The 16,681-nt window shown below is 40.2% G+C and overlaps 1 protein-coding gene across 4 annotated transcripts in view; it reads left to right on the plus strand.

Annotated features, from left to right (window-relative positions):
• Positions 1 to 14,944, plus strand: part of bmpr1ba (bone morphogenetic protein receptor, type IBa) — a 66,035-nt gene extending 51,091 nt beyond the window's left edge. For 3 of the 4 annotated variants that reach the window (XM_005916214.3, XM_042218352.1, XM_005916216.3), the window contains 10 exons: positions 10,131 to 10,293; positions 10,387 to 10,486; positions 10,684 to 10,786; positions 11,572 to 11,668; positions 11,771 to 11,909; positions 12,459 to 12,651; positions 13,230 to 13,527; positions 13,636 to 13,811; positions 13,903 to 14,033; positions 14,119 to 14,944. In XM_005916214.3, the coding sequence (XP_005916276.1) occupies positions 10,131 to 10,293; positions 10,387 to 10,486; positions 10,684 to 10,786; positions 11,572 to 11,668; positions 11,771 to 11,909; positions 12,459 to 12,651; positions 13,230 to 13,527; positions 13,636 to 13,811; positions 13,903 to 14,033; positions 14,119 to 14,244 (1,526 nt within the window). In that variant the 3' untranslated portion in view covers positions 14,245 to 14,944. Of the gene's footprint in view, positions 1 to 1,669; positions 1,732 to 10,130; positions 10,294 to 10,386; positions 10,487 to 10,683; positions 10,787 to 11,571; positions 11,669 to 11,770; positions 11,910 to 12,458; positions 12,652 to 13,229; positions 13,528 to 13,635; positions 13,812 to 13,902; positions 14,034 to 14,118 lie in introns of all 4 variants that reach the window. The other variant, XM_005916217.3, reaches the window with a different exon arrangement.
• The last annotated feature ends 1,737 nt before the right edge of the window (positions 14,945 to 16,681 follow it).

Below are 16,681 nucleotides of genomic sequence, written 5' to 3' on the forward strand. Positions count from 1 at the left end.
CATGCACACCCTCTGCTCCCAAAGCTGCCAAAAAAAGACACTCACCTACACTCATATTTGCCTGTTCTCATTCTCACCGCTGAACATCTCTGATTTACATTCCGTTACGTTATCATTTAGTATAAGCAGACGCTGTCTTTGGCTTAGAGTTCTGCACGACAACTGCTGTGTGTGTGTGTGTGTGTGTCAGTACGTTAGGTGTGAGGTTTGGTTTACTGACGTGAGGTGTTTTGATTGCCCCTATTGAATGTTACATTATTCCAGAGAGAGGAATTGCACAGTAATTTATGGTCTCCTATTACACCAATAAGTAGGTGTTTGTGTCTCTGTGTGTGCATGTGTGTATTAAATGGAGTTTTAGTCGACATTATAGTGATTTACAGAGTGAATGCACTTCCATTATATGAAATAAATCTAAATGGTCTCATCAAGATTTTAACTCGTTTAGAGAAATTATAACACATATCTGTGTTTGGCACTTTTTCTGCACCTGTGATGCTCCACAAACAACCCACTGTACTCGTAAACTAACTGGCAAAGCTGATTCAGAACTTTAAAATGAAAATTCATAGATATTAAGCAAACCTGCAGTTACAGAGATGCATACATTTTTATATATTTAAATTCCAGCACTTGATGATGGTGTTGGGAAGCAATCAGTGGTATGGAGGAATATTATTTAAAATATATTATCATGCATTTATGTGCTTGTATTATGTACATGTTTTAATGTTACTATAGTAAGCCTGAAATTAGATCTAAACATAAGCTGATGGGGATCTGAATTTTTAATTTTGTTTTTCTTTCTTTTACCTTTTGATGGAAATAAACATCTCAAGTAGTTTAAATGTGCATATGCATTCATTTTTTTTATTTGATTATTTCACATTACAAACCAAAAGAGCAACTTGACACTAATAGGTATGGAAAAAAGTGGCTTCATATGTAGAATCAAATCAGGTCACAGGAGTTCAGCATCAGAGGAAATGAAACTCCAACTTATTAGATAAAGATAGTATCAAATGATGGTTTGAAAAGCAGCTTATTCTTATAAATTACCCAAGTTGGAAAGACCATCCAACTGCCCAGTTCACAAGTTCACGGGCAGTTGGTGTCTCAGAAACAAACCCATGTTGCATTTTTATATTTTGATAGTTTTTAAATTTTCTACTTTTTAGTTCCAGTCCCAGTGTCCTGTGGATGGGAATCAACCTCCAGCCACTCGCAAAGTCAAAGCAGTTCCCTTCTCTTGTCCTGTCTCAAATCCAGACATTAATAACAGAGTGACCCCAGTGTTTCTCTCTTTGCTGGGTTACTGTGACTCATGTAAACTACTTAATCAAACTTTTATCTTAATCTGAACATTAACTGTAATCAAGCTATTTGTGTGCATTACAGTTGAGTAAAGGTAGACGTTTGGTCTTGATCATTTGGAGCCAGCAGTTTTCCCACTGAGCCATTAAGGGTTTTACAAATGCCAGACTTACATTTGAACTTTGATTTTTCAGTCAGTGTTGCCTCAAGGAATACATGCACATTGAGATTTGTGAGGCCTATATGAGTGCAGTGCTTTGTATTTAAAGTTTGTGTCACTCTGAGTATTTATTTAAAGAACTCATGTAGCTGATGTGTGTTTAAAGTGGCTCCATTTTTTTTTTCTTTCTGTCAGGAGAGGAAAACCCCCCACATATTTCCATCTGAGCAAAGAAAGCAAGCTTCATTTAAATGAAGGTATCAATTTGAAACAGTTTTAAGATGGTTATCTTGTACAATGCATGTATATTTTTTCTTGAGTTGTAACTTTCTGAGACAGAAAGGGAAACAGTGCAAAGTCACCGCAGTTGGAAGCAATTCTAAAAAGTTTGCTTTTTGTTTGCAACCTTTAGACACTTTGCACACTTAAACACTTCCAGCTGCTCAGTAATTTTATTGTATGTTCAGAACTTGTATCGGATGGATAGATGGATATATTTTGTGATGCAAATGCACAAAATCATGCAATTTTGATTCACACATAAAGGATTGACAATGCAAAGTATCCTCACTGTGCAAACATGGTTCTCCATTTCTAGATGCAGTGTTAGCTTGTGAAATGATTTTGTGTTTTTATTTCTCTGTTATTATCAGACAGTGTGTGTTTCTGGGTGAAATTTTAGGCTTGAGTTGTTACATTTGCTATGGCCAGCTATCAGCTTGGCAGGTGTGAGGCCATTGTTTATCAGTTTATAGGCATGGTTTTTGCATACCACCATGATGGAACAATGAGTCACATGATGATATCATGGGAATAGCACATCCAATATGATAAAAATAGCTGCCAAGCTTGAATTTACTGAAAGGGTGTGCATATTGTAACCTAATGCTGCTTATTAATGAGTGTGCATCATAGTCTGAGCATGTAATGTTTTAGTTTTAAGCCTTTTTTTAGAGTGTGAGGTAAATGATAGTATAATCATATATTTTGAAAACACAAGGTGGTCAGACATTTTGCTGTGATTGTTTGTATATTAATATACACCTGTATTTTATAGGTTACACATTTGTGCCAGTGAATGTGCCTACTTACTAGGGATGGGTATTGTTTAGGTTTTATCCGATACCGGTGCCAAACCGGTACTTTTGAAACGGTGCCGGTGCTTAAAGAATGGAGAACACAAAATTGGTCCAAAAACCTCTCATGTTCAGCTGTTTTTTGTAAAAAGATAACAATATTAGCCTTTTCTGCAGCTATGGGGCATATATGGTATCACTCTTGGCTGGAAGCAGTGCTTAAACAATGGAAAAAAACACAAACTTTATCCAAAAACTTCTCATGTTTAACTGTTTTCCATTTTTTTGGTCATTTTAGCCTTTTTGGCCAGGGTGAAGGGAGTATCTGCCATCAAACAAGAAGACAGCCGCATGTAGCTATGATGATGTTTGCTAGTTCACCTTACATGCATTAATTTAATAACGTGGTTAGCCTACTCAACGTAAATTACACACGAACAACATTAAGCTACTCACACAGAGAAGAACGGCTGCTGCTGCCATCATCATCCGTCATCATTTCTGCTACACTGGCAGGGCTAGGGGCCAGGACTCTAATCTTCGGGTTTTTGGGGGCTGTTGCTAACTCCAGGTCCGATAACTGGCCACCCACCCGCAGTAGATGTGCACGGTGTGAGGTCTTGCAGCAAGCTATCAAATACGGCGCATTTCTCGGCTTTTAAAAAAACACTATGCGTCGCCAGGTGTTCCGTCGGATTTGAGGTGTTACCTCCTTTGACAGTATCACAGTATCAGCTTAAAGCACTTGTTGCAGGCTGCTGAGTTTGCATATTTTGCTGTGAAGTACAGCCAGACTTTTGACCGCTTCGCGTTGTGCATTTTTAATCTGTAGCTCTGCTCTAAAAGAACGTATGTACCTGGACCTGCCTACTATCCTCAGAAACGTAAAATGATTGGCTAGAATCTAAAGTGTATCATAGCTCAGGGAAAAAAAAGCACCGAAATAAAGCACCGAAATGTGCGCTGCTTTTCGGTCTGGTTATGCCATGATGGCACCGGATACCGGTACCCATCCCTACTACTTACTTAAAAAGTATTTTGGAATATTAAAAACATGTAGGGTGAAGGGACTGATGTCTGAAAACAGCATCATTCAAGAGCAAGAAAACAAACAGTGGTCAGATGGATATACTGCTAAGCAAAATGATTTTATAAGCAGCCCATTGTGACCTTAAAGTCAGAGTTGTGTCATGAAAGAGGCTTTCTTCTTACCTGGCTAAATCCCCATGGTTACCTATTCTGAACGTGGTCGGGAGCAGGTTCTGTTGTCTTTTACACTGGTGGAATTTCAGCTACAGGACACACTCCCAAGAATATCTGTTTAATTAATAAAATTAATTTCACTGTGATCTGCTGACAAACTAAAGCCATTTCTAATCTATATTTTCTTAGTGTTGAGGTTGAATCTTTCCAGCTCTAAAATCCCTAGATTATAAATTTTCTGTAGCATCCGTGAGACTGTTCTGCTTTTGGTGTGCCACCCAAATATTTTTAGTGGCCCCCCCATATGAAAAACTACTGCTTCAATCACCAATTTATCATCATTATGTAGTGGTTAACATATTTTCTTGGCAAACAAAAGGTCGCCTGTTCAATTCCAGCTGAAAACACAAATCCCCTCAAGGTTCCATCAGGAAGCGCATCCAGCGTAAAACCGCTAAATCAAACGTGCAGATACCAGCTGTGGTGACCCCTTGTGGCAAGGGAGCAACCTGTACTATCCATATCTGATAACTTTTCCTGAGTAGGCAACACTCACAGGGATCATTTTTTTGAAATTGAATTGAAATAATATGATCCATCAAACACACGCACAGAGCTTGAAGCAGAAAACCTGGCTTAACAGAGAAAGTTGATAGCCACCATTGTGACACCTGTTACCTCCAACTGGGGTTTAGGCTTTTGAATATAAAAATTCATAATGTTTCAGTCACTGTACATGCTGTATTTCTCAAACAAGCATTCTTTTGTATAAAAGAGCAGATGCTTCTGTGCATCTGTTGGAGTTCACCAAAGCTTTTTGTAGCTTAATTTATCTCCTACAGTGGCCATTTCAATAGATAAGTAGGAGTGTTTCATATAAGAAGTTATTCAACACTGAAGACATTGTTGCAAGTCAAGTTGTTGTATTACCTCAACATTAATCCTTATTGACTCACTTGTGTATTCCATCTTAATAAAAAATTAGTTTCAGGTGGTAGCATGTAGTTAAATTAGGACACAATGTTTGAGTCAGATTTCAACCAGTGGCATCAGACTCACCGATCCAGCCAGATGCCTGCTCTCTGAGAACTGATGTGGGCTGTTCTGTGATGAGTAGGAGCCCACTGACTTCATGAGAATAAGAAGGAAAGAAGCCTTTCATGAACAGATCAGCTGGTCACCTTTCTGTCTTTTCCTTTTGCTTTGCTTTGTCACACCTCCATCAAGGACTGTTTTATCATCTCCCTGCATTCTGACAGGAACGCTGAAGGCCTTCTGGAATTAAGGCTACGGATAGATTTGAAAACGGCATTTTTGTCTGAAAACGCTCCGCGTTCACAGTAGCGTTTTCAGACGTTTTCACAGAGTTGTGCGTCCACGTTGAAACGGCCAAAAACGCTTATGTTCCAGTACTGTGCATTCATGAAGCGCAAGAAGATTTGACCTGCCTCATTTCTGTCTGTCGCTTATTTACTTTCCAGCTCTTTGAAACGTCACGGCAGAATGTTGAGGAAAACCACCGAGTTTTTTAAATGGACTAACAATGAGGTGGAGTTGTTGCTGCGAGTAACACAAAAGTACAAAGTTTCAAAAGCGAGTGAAAGTTAAAGAATTTGAAGAAAAGCTATCTGGAGCATGTACAGACTGATATCTTTAGTAGGGCTGTCAAAATTCAGAGAAAACAAAACAACTGCTGCATAATGCCCTCCGCTATCTTAGTTTAATTGGTCACATGACTGCATCACATGCCTAAAATGTGTCATCATTTTAGAAAGTCTGCGTTTTCGCTGTCCACACTGTGACGTGAAAGCACCGTTTCCAACTGTATGCGTTTTCGAGAGGGTTTTTCAAAACGCTGCGTTTTCCATCAGCGAAACCGCCGTCTCAGTGTGGACGGGAGGCCAAAACGGAGAGAAAACGATGTGTCTTCAAACGAAAACGCATTAGTGTGGACGTAGCCTAAGTCAGAGTTCCAGCATCCGTTGGCCCTTGTCAGGAATTCCCATGAAAGAAGAGAAACAGAGACACACACAGCATAAAGCTGGCAGCTGCTGAAGGCTGTATAAGCAGAGAGTGGCTCAATGCTTCATCAGTGTGGCATAATGAAGGATGTCTGAAGGGCTGATGATTATGTTGTTGTGTTGGAGGATAAAAAGCCTGAATGCAACAGCATCCCTTGCTCTCACCTTTATGGTGCTGTTTTTGCTGAAGCAAATCTTTTAAAAGCTGATTGTAGTCTGAGCCATACAACACCGGGCACTCTCAGACCACAGGAAATGTCTCGTGGTTCTATAGCAACTGTTGCTGGAAACACCCCCATTTATCTGTGTCGGAGGACCATCATAGTTCTTACAACTCTGTTTTTGGAGCTCCTATTAAACAGTAGAGATAGCTGTAATGTGATTTGTCCAGACATAAGCATGGGTTGACCGGTCGAACACATAAAAGCAGGACTGACATTTGAAAAAATGGTCATGGTGATATTCGCCCCAGTGGGAAAAAAAGCAGAAACATGAACTGACAGTAAATAAAAACTTCTGGTTGGAGAAGTTTCCATCAAAAATGTGATTCATTCTCTGTCTTTCTGCTACTAATTGCATTATTTCTCCCTCTATTAAAGTAGTATTCCAACTTTTTTTTTACTTATGCTTGAAGTGTTTAAGATTTAGAAGTGGAGATATAGGTGATTAACACTTTATCCCCAGTATATTATTCTAAACTTACCATCGGCTATAAACAAATGACGAGAATATTATGTTCCATAAATATTTATTCATGACGTTAAACTCCAAAGAAATGAATTGCAGACGGATATTTCTCCTTAAGATCTTAAAAAACCCGTTAAAAAAACAAATAGCAAGGCCCAAACACTCAAGATTATTTTTATTGTTAATTGGTGTTCTATATGGTGCCTCGTTAACATGGTCAACCACACAGTTGGGGAGAGAGCACTTTGAGACACAGATAAAGGCAAAGCACATTTGAATTTCAAAGCAAATTTAGCCAAAACACCAGGACAGACAACCTTCACTTCCAAGCATCCAGCCTTCAGATCGCAAAGTGGGGTTCATTAACGCATTCCTGCACATGTGGGATGGCTCGGCTCATCTCAACACTGACAGGAACAAGAACGTGGAGATAAGACCTGGAACTGAATGTACATCAAGGTGGAGAGAGACAGAGAGACACAATCTTAAGAGTGGGAGTGAGAGCACGAGAGGGGAGGGGGGGGGGGGGGGGAGGGCTTTTACCTTGTGCGTTTCTTTTAGTGTACAGACTGAACTGTCAAACACCAAAAAGATGAACTGCTACTTTGAGGGGAGAAGGGGAGCCGTGTTGTCAAATGAGTGCGTCGTAAGTGGAAAAGGGGAGGGGGTAGTGTTTACATGGACTTTGGTGAAAGAGCTTTTCTGGTAGACCTTGTTTGACATGGCCAGGATAACTAATGAATATGCGCGCTCTTTCTCTTACTGTTCCTCTCTGTCTATCTTAGTCCACATCGCTTCTCTTCATCTTGCTCTCTCATGCACAGCATCACTTCTGTCATTGTTTTTGTCTTCTGTAAATATATTTAGTTTTTCATTCTTTCACCTTTTTAAAGAAACACGCTGCATAAAATGACATTTGTTGAAAAGATGCAGTCAGCTTTTGGGTTTTTTATTTGGTTTTTTTCAAGGACCGAGTGGAGGGCATGGACATGGTTGTTAATTGAGTGTTGACAATGGCCTTATGTGAGGTTAGTGGTAGTTGGTAAGATTTTAGCAGTACCATTGGTCACTAATTGAGACCAAACCGTGCATGCTGAAATGTATTTACATTTTCATTAGGGAACAACCACCAGGATCTCTGATGAGAGGCCGGCAAATGAGCTGATTGATAGACGTTCAGCACATTTTTCTCACCAGCCACAATCAGTTAACGTCCAGTTTTACACAAAAATAAATAAATGACTTGAATGTCTTAAATTCACTCAAGGCTATGTTTTTCTTTTCCATGAAGATAAGATTGTAGAGTGAGAGCTTTGCACTTTGTCAACCAACTGCATCTTTCACCTTGGTCACTCTTCCTCCTTATAAACAGATGGCACAGGCTTATAGAGAAATGACTCAATACCCCAGGATCTCTGTAAAGATAAAAGGCCTTTTTTATTGTAAGAGTTGGAAAACTAAGACCAAAAAAGTGTCACAGTGTACCAGTGTTACAGTTTGAGTATAATGTAGTTCCTTTCCTTTTTATACAGTCACAAAAAGTTCAAGAACATTAAGTTGGCCACCTGGCTCCAGTTTTGGTGGATGAATGGCATTCTACATTTTTTTCCTTCGTTTTGCTTCTTTCCTTGTTTGTCTGCCTCCCACTGTCTTTCTCACATGCTCACGCCGACGACAGAGCAGTAGCCAAAGATCCCAGGTGCAGGATGGATGTGAAGGGCTTTGTGTTTTGTCAACAGCGCAACAGCACCTCACATGACAATCCAGTGGGCTCACGCAGGGAAGACGGGGCAAAGAAAGTGGAAGATAAGAAGAGGAAAACAACGCAGTAGGGAAAGATAGGCAGGTCATGTGGGTGAGAACCAAAAAAAAAAGGAAAAGAAGAAAGGGTTGGAGAAAAGTACACAAGCAAGTCTGAATGGAGAAACGAAGGAACGCATGTAGGAAAGAAGCAGGGAGGCGCTCGAGAAGAGATATGGCCTGAAGAAGAAAGGGGGAGTTTGAGGTCTGCAGCAAAATGAAACACAAAGAGAGTGAGCATTATGGAGTGATGGGGTGGAGGGCAGAGTGAGAGAAAGGGTGGAAAAGGCCAGTGGCCTCTGCTCTGTCCCCTCTGTGTGCTGCTAAACTGCCCACCAGTTCCCCGCAGCTCTGTCACTTCTTGTTTGCTAATCCCCCATTCTTCTCCCCCTCCTAGTCTTCCTCGCTCCCTTTCTCTCAAATTGGTCAATTGTTAATGTGACCCCTTTAAACCCCACCATCCCTCTTTTGCAGTATCATCAACATAATTATCTGTGTGTACAAGAGGGGCATTTAGAAAGGGAAGTGCTAGATGACAAATGTCTATAACTGTTTTTAAAAAAATCTGTCCCGAAATAAGAAAAGGCTGCTCATGAAAACACTATCACATTCAAACCCTGCACACACTTCCTTCTCAAGAGGCTGAAATAGGAGTAGGAGAGCAGATTCTGTATCTGCTCATAGTTTATTTCAGCGAAGAAAGAGTCATGCTTGTTTTGGACCATCTGTGCTTGCAGCTGTAAGCATCTGGTCCCAATGAGCATGCTCAGATGAATGAATATCTTAAAAGCCATGAAGGAGAGACACTTCCGTGATCCCTTTTTTCCCCTCAAGTGACAAACAGGTGCCCTTTTGAAATAGGATAACGAGGGAATACAACAGCTTCGGGAGCTGAAGCATTTGTAAGGGGACTGTGAGAGAGAGCGTGTTTCATAGCAGGTGTTTGAGCTCAAAGTTTGGGTTTTTTTCCCCCCGTATCTGGAATGTTGTCAAGTTTTTCTTGCACATTTTATCTTTATTTGCATCTTAGTAGATTTTGTTTCATTAGAGTAGGTACGATTATATTTCATTTGAGTCGGTTTGCTCATGTGAACTGGATTTATGATGTGAATACTGAGTACGTAGGGTTGATATTTGTCATCTTGGCTGGGATCTATTCGCTCAGTGCTTCGCTGAGCAGATATTAAGCTTCTCCCGCAGGGGAGATTAAAAAGCTACAGGTGCACTGAAGGTTCATGAAATGCTCCATGAACAGCAGAGTCCGAGTCACAGAACAAAACCACTTACAAAATGTTACTAATGTAACGAACATATCGGAGAACTAAATTAATACAACAGAAAAGCAAGAGACGTCTGAAAGCAAAGGAAGCAGATAATTATTTTCACAGTTTTGTCAGACACTGAAAAAACAAGAACAGAGTCAATACAGCAACTCCCATGAAACTGTTTTATCAACATATATTACAAAGCAGCTTATTCGTCACAGCCTACTGTACATGAACAGATTTAAGGACTTGTGTTGGGACATGAGGTAGTCATAATTCTGACTTAGAAATGCCATCTGAATACAAATTTTGTGACTGTTTGGGTATCTGTTGTAGTCCTATTAGTGACTATGTTAAAGCCTGTGAATTTTACATATTCCACAATTGCAGTACAACTTGTTTCCCACTTCAGCAGACTATTCAACCTCCAAGTCTGGCTATGCTACTGCAAATACTTGCTGTGTTATTTAATAGCACATGTCCAAATTCTGCAAGCCTACTCTCTAGCAATGTTCTCTTTCTGAAAGTTGAGATGTGGATCTTCATCATTTCGTTTTTCTCCCATTTAATTTTTTGTAATTTTCTTCTTTTCTCTGTTGTATAGGCAACATATTGGACAGTATGCTGCTAAAAGCATCCAGTAAGGAGGCAGCAGAGAGTGGGAAGGAGACTTTTGGCAGCACAGCTCCTGCTTCCTCCTCCCAAAGACTACTGTGGTGTCACTGTTATCACCACTGCCCAGAAGATTCAACCAATAACACATGCAGGTAAAGAGAAACACCAACAAAAGCAAGTATTTATTTCATAACATGTCATGTTTCTGGTCGCCTTACCTACTGTCGCTAAATCTGCCTCTGCAGGACGGATGGCTACTGTTTTACAATGGTGGAGGATGAGGGAGGGGTGCCGGTCCAGACGGCAGGTTGCCTTGGGCTGGTCGGATCTGAATTTCAGTGCAGAGTAAGTTGATGAAAGTAACATTATAATCCACATAATTTCTTCCTCTTGCTGCCATTTTCTTTTCATCATCTGGCACAAATCCTTCCAAAATTAATTTAGGTGGTAAGCATTACAAGAGGTTAAGTTAATAAAGCAGGAAATTGTAACCTGACTGTAGATGCTAGCCAAGTACCTCACATGACTTTTCCGTCTTTCAGGACGCGGGGAACTCACGTCAAAGGCGGTCACTAGAATGCTGTACAGATGAAGATTACTGTAACAAAAATCTGCATCCTACGCTGCCACCACTCAAACCTCCTCGTGAGTTAATTTATCCAATTTCTGCTTTTTCCCTCGTTGCAGATGAAATGCACAAAAACACCAGTAGTTCTCCAGTTTGGCAGCGGCAGTTACAATGATAGATACAAGATCCTGAACTGTGGCTGATGGTGTGACAAGACACGAGATAAAAGACAGAGACATGACATTTTCATTGAGTCAAAGGAGGCTCAAGTGAAGGAGACGGTGTCAAACCGTCCTGGCGTGTCAAGAGCAAACTGATGTCTCATCTTGTTCAGAATTAGACTGCCTGTGTGTGTGTGTGTGTGTGTGTGTGTGAGGGAGAGAGAGAGCGAGAGAGCCTTTCCGTGTGTTTGAGAGAAAGTAAGCCTAGATTCCCAGGGAAATCACAGGCCCCAGCAGACACTGAGGGCAGATTCATCAATCTGAAACCCTATCATAGGGGATCAGGAGAGGGAATTCATCGACTTGGTCAAGGGCTTCCTCTCGCTGTTGACTGGGGCCTTGAGGGAAGAAAGTGTGTGCCAGAAGAAAATGAAAAATTGATGAGTGAAATATGATTTGTACACAGCTTACTGTACTTGAGTCCTTTTTGTTTCCTTTACATGAGGCACTTTGAAATTTCAAATTCTTTGTTTTTTCCTGTGTTTTAATGTGACGTTTCTGGAGTACAAAGAGAGTTATTGCATTTTGACATGCAAGAATTTTTTGCATTTAACTTAGATGAGGAATTTGATAAATGACTTTTCATGACTTTAAACATTTCTGATGCTTTTTTCAATGTCTCTTTCATCCTCCCCCTCTAGTCTACGTAGATGGGAAGATCCACCATGTGGCCTTGTTGATTTCAGTCACTGTATGCACCCTTATATTGGCTGTCATTATTATTTTCTGCTACATCAGGTAATTACATCTTACAATGAAACAGTAAAACAAACTTCATTAGGGTTTATTGAACCTCTCTTTAGTGAATAATTAAAACTGACATATTGTGATATTTTACAGGTATAAACGACAGGAGTCTCGTCCTCGCTACAGCATTGGTCTAGAACAGGATGAGACATACATCCCCCCTGGAGAATCTCTGAAAGACTTGATAGAGCAATCACAAAGCTCTGGCTCAGGCTCAGGGCTCCCTCTATTGGTGAGACACACTCACTACATCTAAGTGACAGTTAAATCAAAAAGATGCTTCATGGACGTGAACATCCTGGTACTTTGGTCCAAATTCATTTTGTTTTTTTCTAACATCAGGGTGTGTAATAGTTGTACATTTGATACTTATATGCCCATCATGATATCAAATTTTGGCATTATTGCAATGTTTTTAGAAAATGCATTTATTGGGTGTTTGACCTTTTTGGCAAATGTGTCGACAGTCTGCAAATAATGTGTGCATCATTGACACAATATCGGTATTTAATTTCTGTGTGTAATTAATACACTGTTATAACTACAAGTTACAAGTATTTGTTTTGGGGGACTTCTTTTAATCTTGGGTAAACCTTGAGAAATGTGCCAAGACACAATAAAACAGTACCATTCCTGATTTTACTTCATAGCTCCCACATCTGATGTTCACTTAACCTTAAACTGGAGTTTTAATTCTGAAGAAATATGACAGATGTGGTGAAACACATGGGTCAGATTTTATCTAAGCATTTCCTTCTCTTTTTTTTTTGCTTCTCCTCAGGTCCAGAGAACGATAGCCAAGCAGATTCAGATGGTGAAGCAGATAGGCAAGGGGAGATACGGAGAGGTGTGGATGGGCAGGTGGAGGGGAGAAAAGGTAGCTGTTAAAGTTTTCTTCACCACTGAGGAAGCGAGTTGGTTCAGAGAGACTGAAATCTACCAGACTGTCTTAATGAGACATGAGAACATACTGGGTGAGTCTGCTTGTCTAGTACTTACTACCTTGTCTCTGCACCTATGTGAGAATTTCTTTGTTTCTCAGTGCTTTGTGTTGCTCTTTGACTTCAGCTAAATCAAAAAAGGTGCAGAGAAAGGAGATGTAAAGGGGCAAATTTTAAAAAAAAATTGTATAAGTAATATAATAGCACCATACTAACCAGTCCTAAGTCAAACTGTCAGCTATTGAAAGCATGTCGTTGTTGGTGGTCCAGTGTGTTTTTGATGCTACATCACACTGCACACTGTGCGAGCCTTCTCTGTATTGCACCATTAACTTTGTCTTTATAAGTATTTGTTATCCTGAAATATGATATCATAAAATGGCAGATATTAGTGAAAAACTGCCCAAACTCACTGAAAGATCGGTTTTCTGCACAGCTTCCTACATATTGTCAATGCACAAACGACAGTCAGTGAAGAAGAAAAGAACCAAAGAACCCACAGTATATATGTCAGAAATTGTTCTGTACTCCCATGAAATTCAACAATGGGGGAAACTGCTGAATGTTAAGGTCCATCTTTCTTTGTGTTCCATACATCCCCCTGTTCACAGGTTTTATAGCTGCAGATATTAAAGGAACTGGCTCTTGGACCCAACTCTACTTAATAACTGACTACCATGAAAATGGATCATTGTATGACTACCTCAAATCGACCACTCTAGACAACAAAGCTATGCTGCGACTGGCCTACTCCTCTGTGTCAGGACTCTGTCACCTCCACACAGAGATCTTTGGCACCCAGGGCAAACCTGCCATTGCTCACAGGGATCTGAAGAGTAAGAACATACTTGTGAAAAGAAATGGGACCTGCTGTATAGCTGACCTAGGACTGGCTGTCAAGTTTATCAGGTGAATTTCTCATGAATGTGTTCTATTTAGGATGAATGATGAGAAATATTGGAATTCATGTATTTAAAGTAATTTTTGTCCTTATTACTTTGATGTCTGACTCTTTAGTGACACAAATGAAGTAGATATTCCCCCCAATACAAGAGTCGGTACAAAGCGCTACATGCCTCCAGAGGTTCTGGAAGAGACTTTGAACAGAAGTCACTTTCAGTCTTACATCATGGCTGACATGTACAGTTTTGGGCTCATTCTCTGGGAGATTGCACGTCGCTGCATCTCAGGAGGTAAATGGAGTGAATAAATAGTTGTAACACCTTCTAAAAGCTAAACAGCGTCAGAGAGGAATGTGACTCTTCTGTAACGTGTTTATTGTAGGAATCCTTGAAGAGTACCAGTTACCGTACCATGAGCTGGTTCCAACAGACCCTTCATATGAAGACATGAGAGAGGTGGTCTGCATCAAGAAGCTACGACCATCCTTTCCTAATCGGTGGACCAGCGATGAGGTAAAACATGGAAAAATATTCTACATTACTCTTGCAGAAACGAACAAATCGGCAATCTCTGTAACATAAGTTTGTGTTTCCTCAGTGTTTGAGACAGATGGGAAAGCTGATGACAGAATGCTGGGCCCACAATCCAGCCTGCCGCCTCACAGCCCTACGGGTCAAAAAGACACTTGCCAAAATGTCAGAATCACAGGATATCAAGCTGTGAGAAAGCACTGCCTGGTGTGTGTTTACACCCATACAAAAGGCAGGTACTAACACTGGCTCTATTCCAGGCCGTACAAGCTGGGTTTTTTTTTTTGTTGTTGTTTTTTATTTTTTTGGGGGGGAAAGGAGGGGGAACATGAAGCAGAAGATCACTTGGGGGATCCCATGATGACATACTTTGAGTTCAAATGCTCAGAAATCTGCAAAGTCCCCTCAAAAACAATCAGAACTAACTGTGCATGGTCCTCTTCTGTTCTTCAAAGAAGATGAGACAATTACATTTCCGACTAGTGTGAAGACTCTAAAGCCAGATATAGGTTCCTGTTCACATGCTCCAAAGGCCTTGGAGAAAGAGACTTGAGTTTGACTTGGCACTGTACATGCTGAGATACACAAACAGGCTACTGACCAGAGAGTGGAAGACTATATGATTGCTTTCTGTGAAAGCTACCTTACCCGTAGATGAAGGTCTGATTAAAAGAACCGAAGGGATGTGCGTCAAGGCAATCTGTTATTGCAGCATTACACCTCCTTTCTAAACACTTCCTTGGATTGAATACACTTTTGTCACTTTTAAATAGCTTTAAATTGCTCTTTGTTATGACAAGTGACACTGTGACAGAAATAAACATATTTTGAAGGTGTACACGTTTCGATTGTGGTGATACCATTTGTAGACACTGAAGAAAAGGTAAATTTGTTTTGTGAGCTAATGAGAATACCAAACGTTTTCCATGTACAACTTTAAGGTAATTTGCAAAAACAAAAAAAACAACGTAATAATAATAAATAAGTTAATATGTATAAATAAATCTAGATTGGGGCTCTAATGACCTCTGTGTTTCTTTAGGCTTCTTTGGGACATGTATTAAAAATAAAACCTGCCTCGGAAGAGGCGGCGTTTCACCAGTGGAATGGTTAAAGCAGAGCAGTGCCCCCCATAGCCACTGTAGAGCAAGTACAGGAAGGAAGGCCTATCACACAATCTGGAACTGCTTCACACAAACTGTAAGGTGAAGTTTTGCTTGATTATCTAGTGATCCATTATAAATGTGTGGATTTTTGTTAGTTTAGGGGTGCCAAAAGTTGCCATGTCACGGCTCATTGTTATTATTCACTAATTCCCAATGACTGTGGCTCCCATAACAAAAAGATGGAGTGTATTTAAAGCAGTGGGTTTAGCAGTATGCCCTTATAGTGAAAGAGTGCACTAAGAAGTTGGCTGGTTCAAGAAAGCACCCAAGCCTCACCCAAAATATTAAATGGTAAATGGCCTGTATTTATATAGCGCTTTACTAGTCCCTAAGGACCCCAAAGCGCTTTACATATCCAGTCATCCACCCATTCACACACACATTCACACACTGGTGATGGCAAGCTACATTGTAGCCACAGCCACCCTGGGGCGCACTTAAACCACAAGAAGTTAACTTGTTGACTTTATGAAATTTTTAGTTCCTACTTACAAGCCGCCCTTATACATGTACATTAGTGTTAAACTATTTCAGTATAATAAACCAGTTCTGTTGAACGCAAATGGCACTTTGGCACTGATCAAGTCAGTTTCTATTAGGCAAGTTCCTCCATTAACTCAAACTCTCACATAGAAACATTCCACTGTTGGGAAACTTCATGATGACATATTTCTCCAGGTAAAAAGTTATCACAGTTAGGGGCCTTGTTAGGTCATCCACAGTGGTGTGCTGTCACGACATCAGTGATTTCTCTGACTGGCTTATTTTATTTTATTTTTTAGCTTTCATAATTCCTCAGTTTCCATTTCCATTTCCTTCAGAGGTCACTGAATTTCAATCTTGCTCTTGTCAACAAAACGACAGCGTTTTTCTTGTGGATGGAGGTTTTGGTGTGGCAGATTTGTTGTGATATACAGTAAATGCCCTTTCTTTCCTCTTGGGTGTTGTGCCTTATTTGATCTGTATCTGCTGTAGCTGTCCGTGAGAGAAAGTCGTGTTTTTATTCAGTAAAAGGTTGAACATTCCCCCCCAATAAAGTGTTTCACTCATCCAAATGGCTGATGTTCAATTTGTGGTAGCTGAATGAGGTGAATACTAACAAGTCATTGCCTCTTACTGTTAAGACACGCGCTCCATATTTTCTTTGTTGGAAAAAAAAAAAAAAAAGGCAGCATGCCTCATTACAACCCACTGGTGCTGCTGAGCACACAGCATGTTAAATAGTGACACCATAAGGATTTTCCGTTTCAATTTCCTCCTCTTCAGGCTTCTTTATCCCACAAATTATTGAGTCTGGAGCATGTAAATGTGAATTTCACAGAAATCATAAGAAAAATAAGTATCGGAAATGAAAAATATCTTTTTTCATGCGCTACAAATCGGATTTCTGACCAAGTTGGGATATTGCACGCAAGTAAAAGTTATGTTGAAATAAGCCACCAAATGCAGCACAGGTTTTCAGCA

This window comes from Haplochromis burtoni, unplaced genomic scaffold (genome assembly GCF_018398535.1).
Source record: "Haplochromis burtoni strain Fernald_Lab_line unplaced genomic scaffold, NCSU_Asbu1 Contig_18, whole genome shotgun sequence".
NCBI lineage: Eukaryota > Metazoa > Chordata > Actinopteri > Cichliformes > Cichlidae > Haplochromis > Haplochromis burtoni.